The 24,803-nt window shown below is 40.6% G+C and overlaps 2 protein-coding genes across 9 annotated transcripts in view; one reads left to right on the forward strand and one right to left on the reverse strand.

Annotated features, from left to right (window-relative positions):
* Positions 1 to 1,703: 1,703 nt before the first annotated feature.
* On the reverse strand, positions 1,704 to 22,764 carry ADPRH (ADP-ribosylarginine hydrolase). 6 transcript variants are annotated; one of them, XM_070750214.1, is made up of 5 exons: positions 14,905 to 15,105; positions 14,734 to 14,820; positions 12,758 to 13,103; positions 6,183 to 6,543; positions 1,704 to 3,829 (listed from the first exon to the last, which is right to left on the reverse strand). In XM_070750214.1, the coding sequence occupies exons 3-5, from the start codon at positions 13,068 to 13,070 to the stop codon at positions 3,421 to 3,423; spliced, it is 1,083 nt and encodes a 360-aa protein (XP_070606315.1). In that variant the 5' UTR covers positions 13,071 to 13,103; positions 14,734 to 14,820; positions 14,905 to 15,105; the 3' UTR covers positions 1,704 to 3,420. The 6 variants fall into 6 exon arrangements, with proteins under 6 accessions (XP_070606315.1, XP_070606320.1, XP_070606318.1 ...); XM_070750219.1 differs by having other exon boundaries at positions 14,943 to 15,097; XM_070750217.1 differs by lacking the exons at positions 14,734 to 14,820; positions 14,905 to 15,105 and adding an exon at positions 22,745 to 22,764.
* LOC139166533 (programmed cell death 1 ligand 1-like) overlaps positions 14,758 to 24,803 on the forward strand; it is a 75,555-nt gene continuing 65,509 nt past the window's right edge. The window contains exon 1 of one of the 3 annotated variants that reach the window (XM_070750220.1): positions 14,758 to 15,176. The gene's annotated coding sequence lies outside the window, so the exon portion shown is untranslated. The remainder of the gene's footprint in view (positions 15,177 to 24,803) is intronic. The other 2 variants (XM_070750222.1, XM_070750224.1) reach the window with 2 other exon arrangements.

Here is a 24,803-nt window from a genome sequence, read left to right on the forward strand (position 1 = left end):
AAAAATGAGCATAACTATGGCAACAGCTTGCTTCCTCAGCTGATATTTCTCCACGGCTTAGCTGTTTGATATGACATCATCTACTACCACGCTTTAACTAGATTGCAAGTTACATGGAAATGTCAGGGAAATATCAGGGAATTTCAAAATGCTTTCCCCCTGGACATCCTGTATGTTCACTGTCTTAAGTTTATTTATTTTATTTATTTATTCAATTTTTATGCCGCCCTTCTCCTTAGGCTCAGGGCGGCTTACAACATGTTAGCAATAGCACTTTTTAACAGAGCCAGACTATTGCCCCCACAATCCGGGTCCTCATTTTACCCACCTCGGAAGGATGGAAGTCTGAGTCAACCTTGAGCCGGTGATGAGATTTGAACCGCTGACTTTCAGATCTACAGTCAGCTTTAGTTATTTGTAAAAATAATAAAAGGCAGAATAAATAATTATGAGCCACGCCTATTCAATCCACCTGGGGTTATTTCAAAACTATTTCGTTGAATGAACAAAATTTGCAAAATTCTAAGCAAAACTAAATGTTATAATTCCTAGGGCCAAGGTGTAGCTCACTGCTTACAAAGATGGCAATCAAAAGTCTACAGCAGTGATGGCAAACCTTTTTCAGTTGGGTGCCAAAAGGCTGTGCGTGTACATGATAGTGTGCGCTAGTGTGCCCACACCCATAAAGCAATGGCCTCCCCGTGCCTGCACACAAACGCATGCACACAATCCCATGTGCTACACTCCCCCTAGCATATGAGCACAGACCTCACTGAAGCCTCCGGACTTCCGATAGGCTTGTTGGGCTGTTTTTTGCTCTCCCCAGGCTTCAGGAAGGCCTCCTGAAGCCTGGAGACAGCGAAAAATGGTCCAACAGCCCAACTGGAAGTTCGGAAACAAAACGGAAGTGCAGCTGCCCTACTACTTACTTTCGCAGAGTTGCAACCAGGCATCGCACACCTCAGCCCATTTTTTCTGCAGCCAGAAAAGCTTTCCTTTTTTAAAATTTATTTATTTATTTTTCTCCACAATTCCATTAATATATCAATACACACATACCTTAAAATATATCATTAACCTATTTATGCATTTGAATTCAGTCAACAATCAGTATCTTACTTTGCACCTATTTTCAACTCCAATTCATTCAATTTTTATTTCAAATTAATTACTATGGATTAACTTTACATGATAATTATGATCTCTTATGTCTCTTAATATTGATCCAGACTGCTTCCTCCCCTTTCTTAATATCTTTACTCATCAATTCCCCTTATTTCTATCATTTCTAAATGCCAGATTTAAAAAAATCAACATTTTCTTAGTTTATATTAAAATCTTATAGTTATATTAATTATTCATTTTAACATCTTATATTGCTCCAATAACATCAATAATAATCAAGATTATTTCAGTATTAATCAAGTTTGTGAATTAAACAATCCTATAACAAACAAATTTTATGTAAGGAGATAGTAATTATACAATTTATACGTTCTCTCAACGGTTGGGCTAAAATTTAATTTACTAGTCCATCTTGCATCAATCTAATATAAAATTGTAAACTTATAGAAAAGATCTTTTAATTAAAAAGTTATATTGATTGTGTAATCAAAGCTTATATACCATTAATATTGACTATCAAAATTAAATAATATAGTGATTCTAAAATAAAAGGGTTCTATGATTTTCCATATCATCCATTTTTTCTTTTTTCTTTTTTTTCTTTTACTTTTGTACCAATTATTTCTTTTCTTCCAAACTTCTTTTCTCCCCTTTAAATATATTATTTGTATAAGTCTACTTTCAATTCATCTCAACCTCTTCTCCCGGTTTCCACCCTTAAGTTGTTTCCTCCAATATCAATATTTTCCCCTTTGGTTTTTTTGTGTAATTATTATAGATTCCTTTGTATTTTAAATCATTAAAAGTTCTCTTCAGCTTTTTGGCTATCCAATCCCTTTAATTTCGCTGGTTCCTTTGTAATAAAATCTTCAAAAATCAGGCTGTTAATGCATCCCTTTTAGCACCTCTATGTTTCTCCAGGGCTAGATAGCCATCTATCCATTAAAAAATAAACCTTCTCTCCCTTTGAATACTTAATTTTTTCATCTTCAAATTGTCTAATCACTCACTAACTTGTTTCCTTCCACTCTGCACAAATACTTCAATCCTGTTGCCCAGATGATTCCCAATCTTTTCAGTTCTCTCAGTTCATTTGTCGCCGCCGAGATAATGACAACAAAGCATTGGCCGAGAGATTTATGTTGGCTCCCTGGGGGAGAGGGGTGGTTGCCACCCCCACAAATCCACTGATGGCACCTCTCTTCAGCCCGCCTCTCCAGGGTGATTCTGATCTGCACCGGGTCTCCAGGAGGCTGGGATTTCGGGGTTACCCAGCGGAGTGCGGGGAACTCTATGCCGCTTCAGTGTTGGCCACGCCCCTTCCTCAGCAAAGCTTTTCTGAAGGCCTCTGTAGCTGATAGCAGAGCTGCAGATCGACCCGGAGCTCTGTTATCAGCTGCATAGGCCCTTAGAAAAGCCTTGCCAGCTGCAGAAGAAATGGGCTGAGATGTGAGAAGCCTGGCTGCAACTGTCCAAAGCCAAAAAAGTTCCTGAAGATCCCTGACGGGAAAAAGGAGGCTGGGGTGACACACACAAGTGCATTTCTGTTTGGCCCATTAGGCTGTTTTTGCCATCCCCAGGCTTCAGATATAGCTCTGCGTGCCACCTGTGGCACACATGCCATAAGTTCGCCATCACTGGTCTACAGGGTATGTATGTGAGCATGGATATATGTCCCGCCTTTATTATTTTTTACACACATTATGTACAAATAACTCAAGGCAGTCAATGTAACCAACACACTACCCTCCTATTTTCCCTACAACAACCCTGAGAGGTGAGTTGGGCTGAGAGAATGACTGCCCCAGAGTCAATCCAGCTGGCTTTCATGGCTAAGGCAGGACTTTAATTGTTTATATTTATGGCAGCAATTTGAATGATAGATGACAGCAGCTCAGTTGCAACTAGAGGACTAATGGCTCCATGATTATCTAAAACTACAACCAAAAAATTAAAATTGGAGCAGGGACAATGTTTATCTGCTACAGGCTTCCCAGAAAGCCCAATGCATGTATCAAAAAATTCTTGTTTCAGATTCTTCTGCTACTTTTCCTAAATAGAAAAGTTAGAGGCCCCAACTAATTTTACAAATAAAATGAGAGGCATATTTTCCCCTCCCCCTTTCCAGCTAAATGTTTAATATAAATAAATTCTTCAAGTTTTTTTTAAGGACAGTTGATGATCTTTCAGTAGCATTTACTTAATAACTTAAATCACAATCTAGGTGTATTCACTATTCACATTCTTTTATAAGTTCCCAGGTAAATATTTTGTTTTGCTGAGAGTTAACAGTTGCTAGCAGTAGGTCTTTTGGGTAGGCCAGCTGAGATGATAGAGTTTCTTAGCCACTTTTTCCAGTCTGTCTTTGTATTCAATTTTTTTATAATTCTTTTCACTAATATTTTTGAAACCATACATTGCCCCCCACCAGCATGCAGCAATCACCCCAGTAGAATCACTGTCCCCACCATGAAAGAAACTCCGCAGAGCTAACTCAGTCCAGTTCTCAGAGCCCAGGATAGCATCATAAGCAATCATGGGCGCATCATGGCCACTACTGCCCCCCCACCCAGAGAAACTCAAGGAAGTGTAGAATTCATCTCTCTCTTTCACACCAAATACTTTAGGGAAGGAAGGAGGAGAGATCCCATCTGAGATGCCTCTGATTTCCAGGTATTTCTTCCACTGGCTTTCAAAGTAGTTCCTGTGAAATAGAAATGCAAAGTTTCGATTGGTAAGTTAGATTTATGTAAATTAATGAATTTGTATTAAAATTCTTAACCTTAGATCAGGGGTGTCAAACTTAAAGCCCGTGGGCTGGATCCATCTTTCAGCTGTGGCGAGGGGGGCATTTGCCCAGGTTCGCCTGGTGCACCAGTTGCGGCCCTATTTGGACCGGGAGTCACTGCTCACAGTCACTCTTGCCCTCATCACCTCGAGGCTTGACTACTGTAATGCTCTCTACAGGGGGCTGCCTTTGAAAAGTGTTCGGAAACTTTAGATCGTGCAGAATGCAGCTGCGAGAGCTATCATGGGCTTTCCTAAATATGCCCATGTCACACCAACACTCCGCAGTCTGCATTGGTTGCCGATCAGTTTCCGGTCACAATTCAAAGTGTTGGTTATGACCTATAAAGCCCTTCATGGCACCGGACCAGAATATCTCCGGGACCGTCTTCTGCCGCAGGAATCCCAGCGACCAGTTAGGTCCCACAGAGTTGGCCTTCTCCGGGTCCAGTCAACTAAACAATGTCGTTTGGCGGGACCCAGGGGAAGAGCCTTCTCTGTGGGGGCCCCGACCCTTTGGAACCAACTTCCCCCAGATATCAGAGTTGCCCCCACCCTCCTTGCCTTTCGTAAAGTTCTTAAGACCCATCTCTGTCGTCAGGCATGGGGGAACTGACACATCTCCCCCGGGCCTATACAGTTTATACATGGAATGTTTGTGTGTGTGTTTGCTTTTAATAATGGTTTTTTTAGTGTTTTTTAAATTATTAGATTTGTTTTTTACATTGTTCTTGTTATTTGTTGTGAGCCGCCCCGAGTCTACGAAGAGGGGCGGCATACAAATCTAATTAATAAATAAACAAACAAACAAATAAATAAATCCAGCCGGCAGGGTGTTTAAATCTGGCCCACGGGGCTGACCTGGAAATAACAAAGGACCAGCCTGCGGTGCTCTGCCAGCCAAAATGGGTCATGGGGGATGACCCCCCGTACCCCATTTTGGCCAGCAGGGTACTGCAGGAGGCCATCCAGGCCAAAAAATATTACATGGGGGGAGGGGCATGAATGGCCCTGCTGCGCTTTATTTTGGCCAGCAGGATGCTGCAGGAGGCGTCTGTCTCATCTCCCCTCCCCCCATCCAGCCCATGGAGAACTATAATGCTGGTCCAGCCCTTGAAGAAATCCAGTTAGACACCTCTTCCTTAAATGTATAAAATATAAAAATGGATTCAAAGCATTGAGCCATAAGTTATCAAACATTGCCCATTACCTATTACCTAAACAATACATATATTGCATTTAGTTTTGGTCTCCACGATATAAAAAAGATGTTGAATCTCTGGAAAGTGTAGAGAAACAACAACAAAGTTAATGAGAGATCTGGAAGCTAAAATGGAAAGAATGTTTGTAGGAATTAGGAATGCCTAGTTTAATGAAAAGCATAAAGATGACCTGATAGCAGACTTGCAATGTCTAAGAGTCTGCCACAAAGAGGAGGTCAATGTATTCTCCAAAGCATCCTGAAGACAGAACAAGAAGCAATGCAAGGAAACTAATCAAGGAGAGAAGCAACCTAGAACTAAGGAGAATTTTTTTGATAGAATGTGGCATGGTAGCCCAGCTATTAAGATGCTGGGCTTGTCACCTGGAAAGCTGGCAGCCTAGATTCAAGAACTGAGCACCGGGCGACCAGGTGAATTCCTGCTCTCATCCCAGTGCCTGCCAATTTAGCAATTCGAAGGCATGCAAATGTGTGTAAATAGGTGCCGTGGAGTGCTGTTACCTTCCCTGACACCAAGGTCAGGGATGCGGATGCCCAGGAAGCCAACATTTGTTTCAATCCAAATGTGGAAAGGGAAGGGCACTGTGATATGCTGGCCACATGACCATCTTCGGAGAAGGCTGATTCAATGCCTTGAAACAGATGAGCACATACCCCTATAGTTGCCAATGATTAGTAGATTATTCTAAATCTATTTTAGAACAATCAGTGGAATGGTTTGCCTTCAGAAGTTGAAGGTGCTCCAACACTGGAGGTTTTTAAAAAGAAAATTGACAAGCATTTGTCTGAAATGATGTGGAGTTTACTGCTAGGGGTTTAAACTGGAAAACCTCCAAATCTCATTCTGTTACCTTCTCCCCTCCATTCTGGAACTCTGTGTTGTCCAGTTGAGAGCTCAAATAAAAAGACTACTCATAGATTATTCTTTCGTTCCAAATTATCTATGTGGATTGTCTGGATAGAATGCTTGTTCAGCACTACACAGGCACAAAAATATCAAATATGGTTAAGACCTTCAACTGTTAACATCAAAAATACCCATGCTTACCAATGTTCCAAATTTTTCTCTACAAAGAAGCCAGACCTCTGGATATAGGCCTTTGCTTTAGGGATCACCTCCATTAGCCCTTTCCCCCACTCCTTTATTGGTTTGTGATTCACAGCGTAAGAAGTAAAAAGAGCAGATGCGAGAGATCCAAGATAACCAGTCGGATGATGGTGAGTCATTCGTCCACTCTCAATACTGACTTCAATTAATGTTTCCAGGTCTTCTGGATGACAAAATCTTAGTCCAATGCACATTGATCTCATGGCAGCTCCACACCCTCCTCCCTTTTCACAGAAACTAGGTATCCAGCTTTCTGGATTATCTGGATCCAAATTCAAAGCATAATGCATGCAAGTATCACCTGTGAAAAATGGAACATTGTTATCAGAACATGTTCATTAAACAGGCAGCAAAAACAATATAATTAAACATTAGTAATTAGAGTTTAGACCAAACTTTTCCAATAACATAACTCCAAATGATAGCAAGCACCATTATCAGAAAAATCTTCTCCGAATAAATTGTTGCCAAGCCTGTCCTCTTACACATTGTAAAATAACCCTCTTTGAGTGTTTCTAAATATGTTTTCTTATAAGGCCTGTTATCCTTGGTCATCCTAGCCAATGTTGCCTAAATATGAAGGCTGCACTTCTAATACATTTCAAGAACACAAAATAGGGAAGCCTAATTTACAAAAGTAGCAGTTAGTGATAATGATACTACTGAACTATCATAAGAAAAAACTGTCTGCAAAAAGGAGGTCAAAACTAGCAATCCATTCCAAACCGATTCTTGTATAAAAGCCTGTTTTACCACTGTGAAACTGAAAAATGTTAATGCTGTTCATAAATCTGAACAACCTTAACAATACTGGTAAAGCAAGTACGTTGAAGAAGCAGATGATGTAATAATTACCAAAAGTATAATTAACATAATAAACCATCTGAGGATGTAATTAGATGTACACTTGTATGGAATTAGGTCCCAATGAAAAAAGAATATACAGTATATAAATCAAAAGATATGAGTGGGAAATCATTGAAATTTTTACCAAAGTATGCCTATATTACAGCTAGAAGAAAAGAATTCACTTTTTCCCCAACATCTGCAATACTCTGTACAGTAGTCCCTCACCTATCGCTGGTGTTACGTTCCAGACCCGGCCGCGATAGGTGAAATCCGCGATGGGGAATTTATCGACTGATAGTACTTATTTAAGTATTTATATTGCAATTGTTTGGTAAGTTTTCATTGTTTTAAGTGTTTATAAACCCTTCCCACACAGTATTTATTTTAGATACAATATTTAAATACAGTATTTACAATTTTAGATTTTTTTTTTTTGAAAAACCTGCCGATCAAGTTCCACGGGCTGTTTAAATCTGCCGATCGACTTCCTCAGAAACCCGCGAACCAGCGAAGATCGGCGAATGATTTTTCTCATTAATATTTCTTGAAAACCCGTGATGAAGTGAAGCCACAGTAGGTGAAGCGCAATATAGCGAGGGACTACTGTATAGCTTACATGAAAATTCAAAGACACATTCTGTTACACATTCTAATTACAGGACAGAGGGGGGAGGAAGGGAGGGGGGGAATTGGAGGAAAGGATTATTTGACAACTTCTTTCTTTCTAAATTTTTAATAAACATGTTTTTAGGTTCCACAAAGTATCTTTTGGGAACAGTCAATCTCCCAATAACAATTGCTAAAAATCTGCATGGCAGAGTGTTATTGGACTTCTTACAAGCTTTGGATAGCAATGGTGGAAGCAGGATATAATATTTCAATGGTTGGTGCTTAATGATCTACAGTAGACATCTTCTGGTTTTCAAAATCATAAGACAGCGAGGTTTGCACAGAATTAAACCAAGACTTGTTCCCTATCATAGTACAGAACAGGAGTTACAGAAATGCATAAGAATTAGAGAACTAATTATTCAGAGAGGCGGTAGGTTTCACATAATGAAATATGTTTAAATGAAGTCTGGACAGGCATTATCTGAAGGCAATTTAATATAGTTGTTTGTATTAAACATAGAATCAGACTCACTATCTCAATGTGACCATGGCAAGTTCTATAACCCTTTAAGATCCAAGAGATATGGACGATGTATTTTGTAAAGGTGACTGTGAATTAATTTAATGATATTAGTCTTGTATGGTTAAAAAAAAACAATTTTAGGTTGACAAAATACTTCTTTCACTAATGTAATCTGATTTAAAAAGAAAAGTTTCTACCTAGCTACCAAGTATGTACAAAGGAAAGTTACTTTGCAAGCTTTTCTGAAGGTCAGGGAGGAATTTCCCTATGTCTTGTCCAGAAGGGGAAAATCCCTATGATTTGCAGAGTTTCAGGCTTGTAAAACAATAAGGTAGTTTACAGACATATACATTTCTCAAGAACTGAAAGCCCACAATATACTCCACAAGGAGCTGCAAGAAGCCCAGACCATGGACATGGACTTTTCTAAAAGTCATTTAAAACTGCCCTTTGAATTTTAGCTTAATTTGGAAATTTTCAGGGGAATGATGGCACGGCATACATACTTTACAGACAACCCATCGTGACTTATATTTTTCAGAGTACTCCTTATCTGAGCACTATATCTGTGGTGCATAACCTGACACTAACAGATTTTAGGTGTTCCCAGAATCCCTCCACAAGTAATCACTGGGTTCTGAATTTTAATGAGACATGAACAGAACAGAAAAAAATATTTAAAGAACATAGAAACATATCAGATTAACTGCATTTTATTTATTTGATTTTCTTTGCACTTTCCATTTCTCTTTTATTTTCTAGTGGTACAACCCTTGCTTTTTTAGAGGCTTTTATTACTCTCTTTTATAAGCTGATTAAAGACTTACTTGGATCAAAGGGATATATAAATTTAAATAAATTTATAAATATAAATTTAAATATACCTGCTCAATAAAATTTAAAAGGCAAGCGTTAGGTTCACACTGTGGATTCTTGGGTTTTGGTATTGTTCTTTGTGTGTGGACTACTGAAGTGAGCTCTATATTGGCCTGTCCTTGAATGTTTCAACTGGTAGAGAATGTGGCTTCATAGGTAATAAACAGTGTGTCACATATAACACCACTACTTTGTGAGCTGCATTAGTTACCAGTGTGTTTCAGGGTATAATTCGTGGTCTTCACTGTTACCTTTAAAACCCTACATGGTTTGGGATTGGGTTACTTACGGGACCATCTTTTCCCAAATGTTTCTACCAATCCAATCTGGTCCAGCAGGCTATTCCATAGCCAAGAAATGTCAACTGTCAGGAACCAGAAGATACACCTTCTCAGTCATGACCCCTGCTCCTTGGAACATCCTTCCTTCAGAAATTAAAATGATCCTGCCCATTAGCCTTTCATACGGCTTTAAAAATCTGGCTATGTTCCTAGGCCCTTAAATTCATTCATTCATTCATTCATTCATTCATTCATTCATTCATTCATTCATTCATTCATTCATTCATTAGATTTGTATGCCGCCCCTCTCCGTAGACTCGGGGCGGCTCACAGCAATAATAAACAATATATAACAAATCTAATAATGTAAAAGAAACACTAAAAACCCCATTATTAAAAGCAAACATACATACAAGCATACCATACATAACTGTATAGGCCCGGGGGAGATGTTTCAATTCCCCCATGCCTGACAGCAAAGGTGGGTTTTAAGGAGTTTACGAAAGGCGAGGAGGATGGGGGCAGTTCCAATCTCTGGGGGGAGCTGGTTCCAGAGGGTCGAGGCCGCCAGAGAAGGCTCTTCCCCTGGGTCCCGCCAAACGGCATTGTTTAGTTGATGGGACCCGGAGAAGGCCAACTCTGTGGGACCTAATCGGCCGCTGGGATTCGTGCGGCAGAAGGCGGTCCCGGAGATATTCTGGCCCGATGACATGAAGGGCTTTATAGGTCATAACCAACACTTTGAATTGTGACCGGAAACTGATCGGCAACCAATGCAGACTGCGGAGTGTTGGTGTAACATGGGCATACCTCGGGAAGCCCATGATTGCTCTCGCAGTTGCATTCTGCACGATCTGAAGTTTCCGAACACTTTTCAAAGGTAGCCCCATGTAGAGAGCGTTACAGTAGTCGAACCTCGAGGTGATGAGGGCATGAGTAACTGTGAGCAGTGAGTCCCGGTCCAGATAGGGCCACAACTGGTGCACCAGGCGAACCTGGGCAAACGTCTCCTTCACCACAGCTGAAAGATGGTTCTCTAATGTGAGCTGTGGATCGAGGAGGACGTCCAAGTTGCGGACCCTCTCTGATATTAAAGATGCCATTTCTGCCATTTACCGGCAATTATTAAAATTTTCTCAGTAATTATATTTATTTTGTACTCTTCACCCAGTCACTTGGCTAAGCTAGATGGCTACAGAAATTAAATAAATAATAGCAGATGAATCACGATTTGTCACCTAGCAAGATATATTACTATACCCTTAAAATGCTGCTGTTCTGTTTGGATCGTATGTGACCCGAAGCCAAGTTTGAAACCCTGTAAAAAAAATTCCCTGCATATCTGAAACTTGAAATTTTATGACTTTGTATCATTTTGGGGGTTCTTTCTATGAGTATTTTTTGGGGGGTGGGGGTGCCTTAGTTTTTGCTGGGCAAAAAAAGTCACACTTGTTCTGTTCAGGTCGTATACGACCCAGACCAAAAAAGGTTTCATTTAGGTACTTAAATTTGGTCTTTTTGAAACCCTTTTTCGCTGGGATACTAATTTGAACTTTTTTGAACACAATGAAAGTAAAATTGAGATGAAAAAATTAATACTTATTTGTAAGATAAGCTCGTAATAGCCCACCCCTAGCGTTTTTGTGCAATTTTGTTCATTTTTATCTAGCTCAGGCTGCCAGTTCAAACTTTTTTTTAATCTTTTTGCATTGGATAACTGTTTTGAACATCCCTGATCATTAGAAAAATAGAAATGAACTGAAAAAAGGTATGCTTATTGGGGGGGGGGTTGCTCAGGAATAGGGCCTCCCCCCCCCCCCACGGCTGTGTACAATCATTTTCACTTTAAATTTTTTTAGCGTGTCAGTTCAAACTTTTTTGAAAACCTTTTTCCGCTGGGATACTAATTTCAACTTTTCTGAACATAATGATATGAAAATTGAACTGGAAACAATCTGATCTTGGGAAGAAGGTTTTTCCAAAGGACGAAGAATCATAGCTAAGAAAATCTTTTTCTATAATGGTCAGATAAACACAGAAACTGCCCCAGGGTGAATTGTACCTGGAACAAACAGAATTGATAAACAATGCAAGTCTCATAATAGAGCAACTTGGTAACTTTAAGACTTGTGGACTTCAACTCTTAGAAATCTCCAGGCAGCTATGCTGGCTGGAGAATTCTGGGAGTTGAAGTCCACAAGTCTTAAAGTTGCCAAGTTTGAAGACTTCTGGCTTTGCATGAGAAAACTCAGAGACTCCCATTACTATAAAAACCATTGCATTCTGGACCAGTGAAAGTTTTCCAGGATCTTCAATATATTTGATGGTAAAGGAAAATGCCACAATACAGTGTTCCCTCGATTTCCGCGGGGGATGCGTTCCGAGACCGCCCGCGAAAGTCGAATTTCCACGAAGTCGAGATGCGGAAGTAAATACACTATTTTTTGGCTATGGACAGTATCACGAGCCATCCCTTAACACTTTAAACCCTTAAATTACCATTTCCCATTCCCTTAACAACCATTTACTCACCATTATTACTGGTACTCACCATTGAATAAGACACTTAGTGATCCTGATATTTATAAACATAATTATTTATTAACAATAATCATTTTTTTTGTTATTTATTTGCAAAAATTATTAGTTTGGCGATGACATATAACGTCATCGGGTGGGAAAAACTGTGGTATAGGAAAAAAACCGTGAAGTATTTTTTAATTAATATTTTTTGAAAAACCGTGGTATAGGCTATTCGCGAAGTTTGAACCCGTGAAAATCGAGGGAACACTGTATACTTTAATCAAATTATGTTCTATGGATAGACTACAGACCTTCCTTTAGATATTTGTCCTGATTAAGAGAAGGAGCTATAATGCCAGGAAGAGAAATAGCTAACTACCCTATGAGGGAAAATTAGTAATGAAGTAACTATTTGGATACATCTCCCCTTAGCCTACAATTTTACGATTTTTGAGTTCATTTCATTCTTATATCTCTGCTAACCTTCTGCATGCTGCTACTCTCCAGATTGGTTAGTAATTAAGTCCCATCATTCCCAATCAAGATTGTTTATTTCAAACCATCCGGAACCGCATGGTGTTATCCCTCTAATAAGATCTGACTTGAAAAAAATAAATTGAGTATGAACTGTAGCTACTAAAGAATCCAATAATTTTCAGTAACTATAGCGAGAAATGGCTCTGCTGGTCACAAATAGTAAATTTACATTAAAACAGGAATCATACAAAAAGGCCAATAAACAGAGTTGTAAATAGAGCTTTTCCAACAGTGAAGCAGAATACACCTGGTAAAGTGTGACATTTGAGAAATGCAATTTTACTCATTCCCATGGAAACATTAAAAAAATGTACCTGGAGATCGTCCGTCCATGTCATCCATACAATCCCTGTAGTTTGTTGCAAGGAGTTTGTACAAGTGGGATAAATCTGGGTTTTTGCCAGCAGCAACCAAGGCTTCAGCAGTAGCCAAGTGCATAATGGTGTCATCGCTGACCTTCCAACCTTTTACATTAAGATGGTCCACGCCACCCATTTTGGCTACTTCGTTGTGAATTTTTTGGCCCTTTGTTTGGAATTCCCATTTTGCATTACAAAAGCCCAGGGCATCTCCAGCTGCACTCAACACCATAGCAGCCACATAGTTTTCCAACAGGCCAGAACACATGCTGAGTTGCCACAATAAGATAAAAAGCAAAATCTGAAATAAAAACAAGTTAAAAAGCATGCCATGATTTACCTAGACATCTCAATTGCACAAATTTCAACTGCTTTATTGTATACAGTATCTTTTTGATATAATTACTTGGACAAATGCTTTTTGCTCTTCCCAGGCTCCAGAGGCAAAAATGCCCTCTCCCGTCCCCCTGGAGACTCCCCCCTCCCCAGAGGCTCTTGGCATGCAAAAAATCCGCTGGCCAGCCTGCACTTGCACATTGGAGCTGAGCTAGGGCAACGGCTCCTGTGCCAGCAGATATGGCTTTGCGTGCTGTGTGTGGCACCCACGCCCTAGGTTTGCCATCGCTGCCCTAGGGACTCTGCAGAGTATTCTGTTGGTTCTCTCTTTAAGAAAAAAACAACCACAGGCTTGCATCAGAGGCAATGTCAACCCAGCCCTTTTATGAGTGTATGTTCCTTGTTAGGCTATAAAGATAGTAAGTTAAGCAAGACATGCAGCGGAAGCTACAAAAGGAACCAAGGCCCTGAGGGGGGGGGGGGAGGAAGGAAACCTGAATCAGTGAAGCTGTCAGATTCATGAAAAGGTGTTCTTATGGGGGGGGAAAGAAATATTCAATTGTAAAGATGCAGCCTACTGTGTCTGTGTCTATATATAAAGGTAGGTAGGTAGGTAGGTAGGGAGAGAGAGAGAGAGATAGAGAGATAGATAGAGAGATAGAGAGATAGAGAGATAGAGAGATAGAGAGAGAGATAGATAGATAGATAGATAGATAGATAGATAGATAGATAGATAGATAGATAGATAGATAGATAGATAGATAGATAGATAGATAGGATAATTAGATGGCTAGATTGGATGGATGGATGGATGGATGGATGGATGGATGGATGGATGGATGGATGGATGGATGGATGGATGGATGCTAAGCCTGCCACTAACTGAAGCAACAAGTCAAGGGACAGTACCCGGCTCTACAGGATTGAGAAATAAGTTTCCGAGACCAGGTGCACAATTCTCCCAAGTCTCGTCGAAACTCCCTACAGTACATTGCGGCTTTCGTTAAGCCAATTTTTTTTTAAAAAATCCAATCGTTCTGTTTTCCCCTGGGTCCGCGTTCTTTGCTTAGCATTGCCCCGGATACTCGGCCGGCGGGCCCCAATTCCGTCCTACGGAACCGCCGTCCAAAGCGCCCGGTCTTGGCCGAGTCCTGCTTTGCAGAGACGCTGGGTCCCTCCCTCCTTCCGCCCTTCGCGTAAAAAAAGCTCCCGAAGGGGCAAAGTTGGGGCGTCTCCGGCTCTAAACGGGTTTCACAAACCGCGGACTCGGTTTTATACCCCGTTCTCTTCCGCTTTCTCCCGGCCTGGGCCGTGGCTGTTGTCTTTTGCCACAATCGCTATCAGCAAACCCTTAAAAACCCCGGAGGAGAGGAGAATATTCCAAATAATAAATAAATAACACACGTGTGGTGGGTTTTTTTATTTAATAAAAATCCACGTGATCCGATTTGCTGCGATACTAAACGTTCCCCTTGCTTATTATCATATTTTATCATTAAGGACTTATCATAATATAATCATAATATAATATACAATATAATATAATATATAACATGAAGAAGCTTCAAGAGTTCGGGTCCTATTTAGACTCTCACCCCAATGTCTGTTTGCTGAGGAGCAGGTCCGGGAGGAAATGGCGGTTCACACTTCGGAATGAGCAAAGCTGCAAATATGAATTTATCCTAAGCGGGAAAATACGGACATTCAGGAAAAGTAGCGGAGGGAACAGGACACGTCCGGCGATCTTAGTTACGCCCGGGCCCTACCTTGGGTTATTTTAAACAGCTGACTCAGCCCTACTTACAGTCCAAGCTCTGCGAATGACGGCGGTCGCGGATTGGCGCCTTTGAAACCCGAGGGGTAACGGGGGCGAGAAGCCGCGGCTGGCTGTTCTTGGGGAACCGAGTTTGACGGAGAGCGCCGATAAAAGGAAGTTTCTCCCGGTCAAGCGATCCTCGCTTTGCTTCACGGGAAGTTTTGTTTGGATGCCGTTTGGGTGGCAGAAAGCGAAAGCCAAGTTAAAGTTGCAGTCCTAAAGGTATTCCTCGTTGCTTATTTGACCCCTATGACAATCATTAAGTGTTGTACCTCATGATTCTTGACAATGTATCTTTTCTTTTATGTACACTGGGAGCCTATGCACCAAAGACAAATTCCTTCTCTGAGGAAGACTTCTCTGGTCAACACGCGCAGGTGCACAGAGAGAGACAGAGAGATTTATTGATCAGAAAAGTCTGCTTAGCTGAGGAAAATGGTGTTTCCACCAATGCCCAATAAAAAATTTTTGCTCTCCATCTTACCATAGGTAGGGAACTATGGGTAGAATAATAAAATAATAATAATAATAGTAATAGTAATAATAATAATATAAGCAACCATTATATGCTAGACGTTTGCGAAGTACAGTATTCGACTTGTGATATTGTAATACAAAATCCAGCATATCAATCTCGTTTGCTGTGTATTACTTCTTTTGTGAATAAAATAATGATAATAAGAACAACAGCAGCAGCAACAACAACAGAGTTGGAAGGGACCTTGGAGATCTACTCCAACCCCCTGCTTAGGCAGGAAACCCTTCAATGCTTCAGACAAATGGTTATCCGACATCTTCTTAAAAACTTCCAGTATTGGAGCATTCACAATTTCTGGAGGCAAGCTCTTCCATTGATTGTTCCAACTGTCCGAAAATTTCTGCTTAGTTCTAACAATTACATCTAAACTTATAGTTACATCTAAACTAAAACATAAAATGTTTAAAACAAACATTGAAGCCAAAGACACAGGGAGAGGGGAAGACGGCAGTAGGGGTTGGGATCTGTTATTAATTAATCAACTACCTTTATTGTGCTGTTTCCCTACTGGTATCCCAAGCTGACTGCCAAAGCCATGTCATTAGCCCCTTAAAAGGATAGGAGGTGTTTGGGACCAATCTTACATGGAGTAGATGACACAAGATGTTCCAGAGGGCTGGAGCAGCAGCAAACATCTAAAAAACAATTTTAAAACAATTTAAATTCAACAGTTAAAAAACCATACATACCATTTATGGCCAGATCTCAATGGTACATCATCAGATCAATGGCCTCAGGCCTGCTGGAAAAGCCAGGTCTTTCCAGCTTTCCAGAAGGCCAGTAGGATGGGAGTAGTCCGGATCTCAGGAGGTAGCTGGTTCCAGAGAGACAGAGCAGCCACAGAGAAGGCTCTCCCCCGCAGACCTGCCAGCCGACACCATTTAGCTGATGGGATCCAGAGAAGACCAACACTGTGGGCCCTTATCGGTCGCTGGGAGCTATGTAGTAGAAGGCGGTCTCAAAGATAGTCTTGCCTTAAGCCATGTAGGGCTTTAAAGGTAATGACCAACACTTTGAATTGTGCCCGGAGACCAATCAGGAGCCGGTGCAATCTGCGGAGGATTGGTTGAACATGAGTGTACCTATGTGCACACACAACAGCTCACGCATCTGCATTTTCGACCAACTGTAGTCTATGAACGCTCTTCAGGACTAGCCCCATGTAGAGCGCATTGCAATAATCTAACTGTTAGGGGATAAGGCAGGGGTGGGCTACTGCCTGGATGGGGGGGAACGCAGTGGGGTAGCAAAAATGGAACTCAACCCCAGAGCACCCAATTTGCAGTGAAGGATGTTGAAAGAAAATGCATAAGCCATACCCACAGTGTGGTAGTAAATTCTTTTGTAGCCCTTCACTGGGATAAGGGCATGAGTGAGCGTGAGAAGAGGCTCTTCAACCAAGTAGGGTCATAATTGGTGTACTAGGTGAACCTATGTAAAAGTCCCCCTAGCTACAGCTGTCAGATGTTGGTCTAATCTTAGCTGTGAGTCTAGGAGGACACCCAAATTGCAAACCCGTTCTAAGGAGGGTAGTTTTTCCCCTCCCAGAACCAAGGACGGACAGTCGATATAATCTTTCAGAGGCAATGCCCACAGCCATTCGGTCTTGTCAGGATTAAATCTGAACCTATTTATCCCATCCAGACCCTCACAGCCTCCAGGCATTGGCACATCACATCCATTGCTTCACTGAACTGATATAGGGTGGAGATGTATAACTGGGTGTCATCAGCATATTGCTGATACCTCATTCCATGTCGTCGGATGATATCACCCAGTGGTTTCATGTAGACGTTAAATAGGAGAGGAGAGAGGACCGAACCCTGAGGCACCAACAGAGGAGGGGCCTGGAGTTTGACCTCTGTCCTACAAACATTGACTGCGACCAACCAGAGAGATAGGAGGGAAATTATTTTTCATAAAGGGAAGTGATAATTGAGCAATTTTCCATACTTTTAAGCTAAAAATTTAGTTTATTTTTATCTAACAATTTAATGATGTAACAAATAATTTTAAATCAAATGTAAATATTTAGATTAACATTTCATTTTAAACTAAAGACAACTGTATGCTGCACCCTTCATAAAGAATGCTGTAATTAGTTTACATTATAGATGCACATACAAATAAAAATGGAAGATAAAATAAAATTAAACCACAAAGAAGGCAACTTCTTTATAAAGGCCTGGTCTGACAAATAGATTGAATATTGATCAGTGGTGGGTTGCTGCAGGTTCGCCCTAGTTCTGGCAACCCGGTAGTGGTGGCGCAAGGCTCCGCCCACCTGCCCGGATGTCATCACAGACTATCTGTGCATTCGGAGAAGGTTCTTCACATTTGCAGAAGAGCTGCGCTGGTGCATGTGTTCATAATTCTGAACCTGTAGCGAAGGTAAGTGAAACCTACTACTGATACTGATCATCCTCAAGTGTCAGATCTACAAAACTCTCATAGCAGTTATGTCACAAAGATGGGGCAGGCTTTTGCCACAGATTTGAATAGTTTACTGATGATAAAACCCTTCAGAAAGCCCTAAACCATAATAGGTTTTAGGACAAATATTACCACAGTTTATATTTGGCCTGCTAAACAAATAGTAACCAGTGCTTATCTTTTTATGTACCTGACAAAACAAAACAATAAAAATAAAATAAATAAATAAAATTAAGACCCACCTATGTCGCCAGGCTTGGAGCAATTAGGTCTCAGTTCCCTGACCAATGAAATGAGATATATATTGTATGACTGAACTAATATGATTGTTTTTTAAATTTTGGACTTTTAAATTGTAACTTTAAATTTAATTATATTTGCCTTTGTGTTGTATTGTTATATTATGTGCTGTGAGCCGCCCTGAGTCCTCGGAGAAAGGCGGCATACAAATCTAATTAATAAATAAATAATAAAATAAATAAAATAAAGTTTGCAAATACAGGATATGATCAGTACATGAGTGACCAATATCAAACCTGATCAGCAAAGGTCATAGCTAGCAGATATAACTCTGGAAATGTTCAACACCTTTTAGAATAGGCTTAATGTCAATCTCTGAGATTCCTGCTGAATTGTCATAATCCAGTGTTTTTCAACCAGTGTGCCGTGGCACACTAGTGTGCTGCAAGACATGGTCAGGTGTGCCGCGAAGAAGGAAGCTCAGGTTTTGGTCTTGCAACTTTTTGCTGAGGGCGCGAAGAGCAAAAAGTTGTGAGACCAGAAGCTGAGCTTCCTTCTTCACACCTTCCAAGTTTTCCAGCAGCTGTAGTGCCCTGCCCGGCTGGAGCTTCCCTGGTGGCAGCGGCAGGTGAGCTTTGGGACCCTGTGGGAGAGCGGGGCGGCGGCTGCAAGCGGTCAGCAACAGTGTACACCATGCCGGCAACAGCGGCATTGGGCAGTAGCCGCAGGGCGGTCGGCTGCAAGCAGGAGCTCCAGAATGGAGGCACCGACGGCAGCTGCTGGACATGTTGCTGGATGCCGTACATGCTGGCGCTGCAGGGCTAGCATTCGCCTGCTGGCTGGGCCAGGATGGAGGTGCCAGCCCCACGCCCATGCCCAGCGCAGCACCAGCATGTACGGCAACTGCCATTGTCAGCAACACGTCCAACTGCCATAGTCAGCGCCTCCGCCCTGGAGCTCCCGCTCACAGCCGACCGCCCTGCCGCCACTCAGCGGCTACTGCCCGACGCCATTTGCCAGCGTGGTGTATGAGAGAAAGAGATAGAGAGACACAAAGAGAGAGCAAGAGAGAAACAGTGAGTGAGAGAAAGAAAGAGTAAGAAAGCAAGAGAGAGAGAGAGTGAGAGAGAAAACAAGAGGGAGAAAAAAGCAAGAGAGAGAAAGAGAGAGGAAGAGAAAAAAAGGAGAGGAAGGGAGAGAGAGAAATGAGAGCAAAAAGGGAAGAAAAAAAGAGAAATGAGAAAATGATTGAGGCAGAGAATGAGAGGAAGGAAAGAGAAACAAAAGAGAGAGAGAAGTGACTCTTGATTTAAAGCATATGATAAAAAGCACCCAAAGAATAAGAGAGAGAAAAAACCCAGCCCTCGCCTGTTTTTGGAAATGGTTCAAGAGTGTGTATACACACACGCACGCACACACAAACACACACACAAGGGGGGGGAGACAGGGATGGAAAAGAGAGGAGAGTGTCTTAGAATGTCATTTTGTGTCATTTTGGTTGGTGGTGTGCCCCAGGATTTTGTAAATGTAAAAAATGTGCCACGGCTCAAAAAACGTTGAAAATCACTGTCATAATCTGTACACTTTAAATCTAAGTGTCTGTATGAAAGAATGTTACTCCTCCCAGCTTCTTTCTCCCCCTTTTTTTCTTTCAGAGTGGCATGAGGATAGGTGTAAGCAAAAAGAAACATTGCTCTGATGAAACTTGCAGTTTCTCTTTTCCCTCTATCCTGCTTAACAGGGAATCCCCAAAGGATTTACCTTTGAAAGAAATTAAACACGCCCTGGGTTACATCAGGCTTCTCTGATGTATCAAAGGGAATTTCTCTAGCCTCTTTCTCCAGCAAGATATCAAAGTACTATGTGACTCCGGAAGATAATTCAAAACACTTTGAAGAATCTATTGGTTCTGGAAGTTGCTTCTAGTTTAGGTAGGAAATATTATGTACTTGGTAAGGATGTCCTAACTTTAATCCTCTCTTTTTTCTAACAAATTCCTTGGAAATTTGAAATATTCTTCTGAAGAGGGGATTCAATAAGTTAAGGTTGTAGTTGTAGCTTGTTTAGTTTATGATTAAACCAAGCATTGGCTTTGTTTTATTAAAGGTATCTTTATTTTTCTGGTGACTTTATACGTTTATTACGTGTAATATTTTTGTCTTAAAAGTGAAGACCAATACAAAGAAATTGGTACATTAATACAGTACCAGTTTTCTTTAACCAAAGGGAAAAAAATATTTAGACTATATTTTCAGCAGAATATGGTTTGATTAAATTCTTTTGCATTATGGAACCAATATTTTCAGGGTTTGATCATTCAGCTTTCTTGAGAAGATGTCCAAATATGACCAGAGGTACTTTTTAAATCTCGTGACTGTAGTGGATGTATTGAACATGCATTTATTTATATACCATAACTGGACCAGATCCACAAGACTTTCCACATTACTCTCCTTAATAATGAGCCTAGCCAATAAAGAACACGCTTCAATCTATACATTCAGGTGTGAAGAATAATTTTTCAAAAATGTACATTAATCACATTTTGTGCAATTTAAAATTTTAAACATTTCCAGAAAAACAGTTGTGTTTATTTCAGAAAAAAAAAATCTGCAACCTTAAAACAAATGTTGTTACAGGTTTATGAGGATCATAGTTCGTTTTATCATCTCTCTGGAACAGTATCCAGAGAGAAGAGTTATATGAGAATAAAGTTTCATGGAGATTTGTAACGGACCAATAATTAAACATAGTTGAAATGAGTGAATAGTCATGATCAGCTGCTTTAAGAAAGTTGTTTGGTATGCGAGTCAAAAAACATGTTTGCTTTATATCCTCTGTTGAATGAAGTGCTTGCTTCCTGATCTTGTGATCTTTTGAGGAAAGGTTTATATTTGTGGCTGATCAACTGAATCAATACCCGTCAGAAAAAGGAGAGACAGTTGGGAATGTATGATTACAATTAGCAAATAGGAGAATTTATAAAAGTTTATAAATGTACAATACCACATTTCCCCCCCCCAGAATAAGACCTACCATGAAAATAGTTGCCATGATGTAAAAAAGATGTTGAGATTTTAGAATGAATACAGAGAAGGACAACTAAGATGATTAGAGGACTGGTGGCTAAAATATGTAAAGATGGTTGCTAGAATTGGCTTTATCTAATTTTTTTAAAAAAAATAAGGACTGGAGTGACATGATAGCAGTGTTCCAATATTTATTTATTTATTTATTTTGTCCAAAACACAATAAGGTTACAGGGGATATACACATAGTACATCAATCAATGGAAGAATAGAGGAGAAGATGTAGGAATAATATAGTAGAAGAAGAGATAGAGATACAGTGATAGAAGAAATATATATAGCTCTATATAGATAGATATAGAAAGATATAGTGATAGAAGAAAAGGATAGAGAGTTATAGAAGAGACAATAGGACAGTGGATGGGAGGCATGCTTGTGCACTTATGTACGCCCCTTACTGACCTCTTAGGAATCTGGAGAGATCAACCGTGGATAGTCTAAGGGTAAAATGTTGGGGGTTAGGGGATGACACTACGGAATCCAGTAATGAGTTCCATGCTTCGACAACTCAATTGTTAAAGTTGTATTTTTTACAGTCAAGTTTGGAACGGTTAATATTGAGCTTCTATCTGTTGTGTGCTCTTGTGTTGTTGCGATTGAAGCTGAAGTAGTCGTTGACAGGTAGGACATTGCAGCATATGATCTTGTGAGCAATACTTAGATCATGTTTAAGGCGTCGGAGTTCAAGGCTTTCAAGGCCCAGGACTGAAAGTCTAGTTTCGTAAGGTATTCTGTTTTGGGTGGAGGAGTGAAGGGCTCTTCTGGTGAAGTATCTTTGGAGATTTTCAAGGGTGTTAATGTACGATATGCAGTATGGGTTCCAAGCAGATGAGCTGTATTCGAGGATAGGTCTGGGGAAAGTTTTGTAAGCTCTGGTGAGTAGTGTGAGATTGCCAGAGCAGAAGCTACACAGGATTAGATTAACAACTCTTGAAGCCTTTTTGGTGATGTTGTTGCAGTGGGCTTTGGCGCTAAGGTCATTTGATACCAGTATTCCGAGATTACTGAGTGGGGGTTATCTGTGAGATTTTATTTATTCAGTTTGTATTTGAAGTTCTGATTCTTTTTGCCAATGTGGAGGACAGAGCATTTGTTGGTTGAGATTTGGAGTTGCCAAGTGTTACACCAATCAGAGACAACGTCAAGGTCTTTTTGGAGGATAGCTGTGTTATCAGTGGTGTTGAAGAGTTTGACATCGTCAGAGAAGAGAACACAGTTGCTTGTGATGTGATCACAAAGGTCGTTGATGTAGATAATGAAGAATGTTGGTCCTAGTATGCTGCCCTGGAGAACGCTGCTTTTGACAGGGACGGGGGTGGATATTGCGCTGCCTATTTTGACAATTTATTGTCTGTTTGATAGGAATGCTGTAATCCAGCTGTGGGGAGATCCTAAGATACCATAGGATTTGAGTTTTAGGAGTAGTTTGTGGTGGAAAACTGAATCAAAGGCCTTGCAGAAGTCGATATAAATTGCGTCTATGGATTTACCTTGATCTAGATGGGTAGTCCATATGTTTTTGCAGTGAACGAGTTGCAGGTTGCAGGATAATTTTCTTTTGAATCTATATTGTTGGTTAGAGAGTAGGTTAGTAGTTTCTATGTGGAGAGTAATTGATTGATTTATAATTAATTCCATGGCTTTGCATGTGACGCAGCATAAAGATATGGGTCTGTAGTTATCTACTAGACTGGGGTCTCCTTTTTTGAAAATGGGGATGATCATTGCTTTTGACCATAGCTTGGGAAGTGTGTAGGTCCTAAATGGTTTTTCGAAGATTATGCTTAGTGGTTCAGCTATTGCACAAGAAAGCTTTTTTAGGAAGTATGCACATAGACCATCAGGTCCTACTGACAGAGAAGGTTTGAGGTCTCGAAATACTTTTTCAACCCGGTCAATAGTGAAGTCTATTTGGGTTAGGTTGCTAAGAGAGTTTGTAGTGTGATTGGTGAAGTTGGGCGATGAGCCGTTACTGTTAACAAAGACAGAGCCAAAGAATGAATTGAAAATGTTAGCTTTGGTATTCTTTGTTGTTGAGACCTACAAGAGGGATAGGTCTGGAGTCCTTAAGTTTGTTGTTGACAAAGTTGTAGAAGGGGTTGCCTAAAGAAGAGGGAGTCAAGCTAGTCTCCAAAGCACCTGAAGGCTGGACAAGAAGCAATGGCTGGAAACTAACCAAGGAGAGCAGGGGGTTGGTCTAGAACAGTGTTTTTCAACCAGTGTGCTGTGGCACACTAGTGTGCCGCGAGATATGGTCAGATGTGCCGCGAAGCTCAGAGGGAAAGAAAGCAAGAGAGAGAGAAAGCAAGAAAGAGAGAGAGAGAGAACAAGAGAGAGAGAAAGAACAAGAGAAAGAGAGAGAGAAAGAGAGAGAAAGAGAGAAAGAAAACAAGAGAGAGAGAAAGAGAGGGAGGGAAGGAGAGAGAGAGAAAGACATAGAAGGAGGGAGGGAGAGAGAAAGAGAGCAAAAAAGAGGAAGGAAGGAAGAGAAAGAAAGGAAGTAAGGGAGAGAAAGGGAGGGAGAAAAAAATAGAGTGAAGGGGAGGAAGAGAGAGGGATTTTTTTTGTCCAAACTTTTTTTAGCCGCCCCCCCTTCCCCCCCACTCAATGTACCCCAGGGTTTCGTAAATGTAAAAAATGTGCCGCGGCTCAAAAAAAGTTGAAAATCACTGGTCTAGAAGACTACTAAGGTCCCTTCCAACTCTGGTGTTCTGTTCTTTTTTTTCTTTCTTTTTTAACAGAAAGGAAAGCAGAAGGGGGAGTATAGGTACATTAACATCTCACTTGCAGGAATTAGATGGAAGGATGTCAGATGAGCTATTCTCAATAAGATTAATGTTGGTAGCAGGACCTACCTAGCCACTACCTTCAAATAGGAAGTATAGCAGGAGATAGAGGCACAAAGGACTTACCAGAATATGATTTGAAATTCTTCCCCAATAGACCCAATCTTGTTGCTGCTGCTCTTTCGATAACTTACTGACAATGTAGTTTTTCTTTCAATGCATGTGCATTGTCAACTTATGGGGGAAACAATATTGCATAGTGACATGAGTTAAAATGCTGTAATTTCTCCCTTTCCTGTTATTGTCACAACGCCCTTGCTTAGGAGCAGAGGGGCAGCCTACTGAATAACATGCACCTCTTTTGTTGTTGTTTCCGCTTGAAACATTCTATGGTAGGAGAAAAAAAAGGTCAGCAGTATAAACTATGAACCAGCAACTTCTTTATTTTTGGACATTCATTCTATATTCTATATTTTTGAGAACTGAGAAATATTGCTACGTAACATAAGAGGAACAGATAAAGGTTAGACATTCTCCAAACCTACCAGAGAAATATGTTCAAGCCTAGTAGACCACTGCTAAATGTCAGACACAGAGATTTAAATATTGTTTATGAGCCAAACTCTACTGTATGCAAAATACATCACCTGAAATTCACCTTTGGTATGATGTTTAATAATTTGTGAATGAAATTTAACCTTTCATGTCTCATTATGCCATTCAATCTCTTGAAGCAGTTATTAACCTTGGGACAAGGCTTGAA

This window comes from Erythrolamprus reginae, chromosome 4 (genome assembly GCF_031021105.1).
Source record: "Erythrolamprus reginae isolate rEryReg1 chromosome 4, rEryReg1.hap1, whole genome shotgun sequence".
NCBI classification, from domain to species: Eukaryota; Metazoa; Chordata; class Lepidosauria; order Squamata; family Dipsadidae; genus Erythrolamprus; species Erythrolamprus reginae.

What these genes read in the sequence shown, in the direction of transcription:
- ADPRH (XM_070750217.1), bottom strand. Translation starts at nt 13,070, where the DNA reads ATGTGTTCTGGCCTGTTGGAAAACTATGTGGCTGCTATGGTGTTGAGT. An exon ending in CATGGACGGACGATCTCCAG is followed by an intron (nt 6,544 to 12,757) that starts GTACATTTTTTT and finishes CATTTTTCACAG; the next exon opens with GTGATACTTGCATGCATTAT. An exon ending in GAGAAAAATTTGGAACATTG is followed by an intron (nt 3,830 to 6,182) that starts GTAAGCATGGGT and finishes TCTATTTCACAG; the next exon opens with GAACTACTTTGAAAGCCAGT.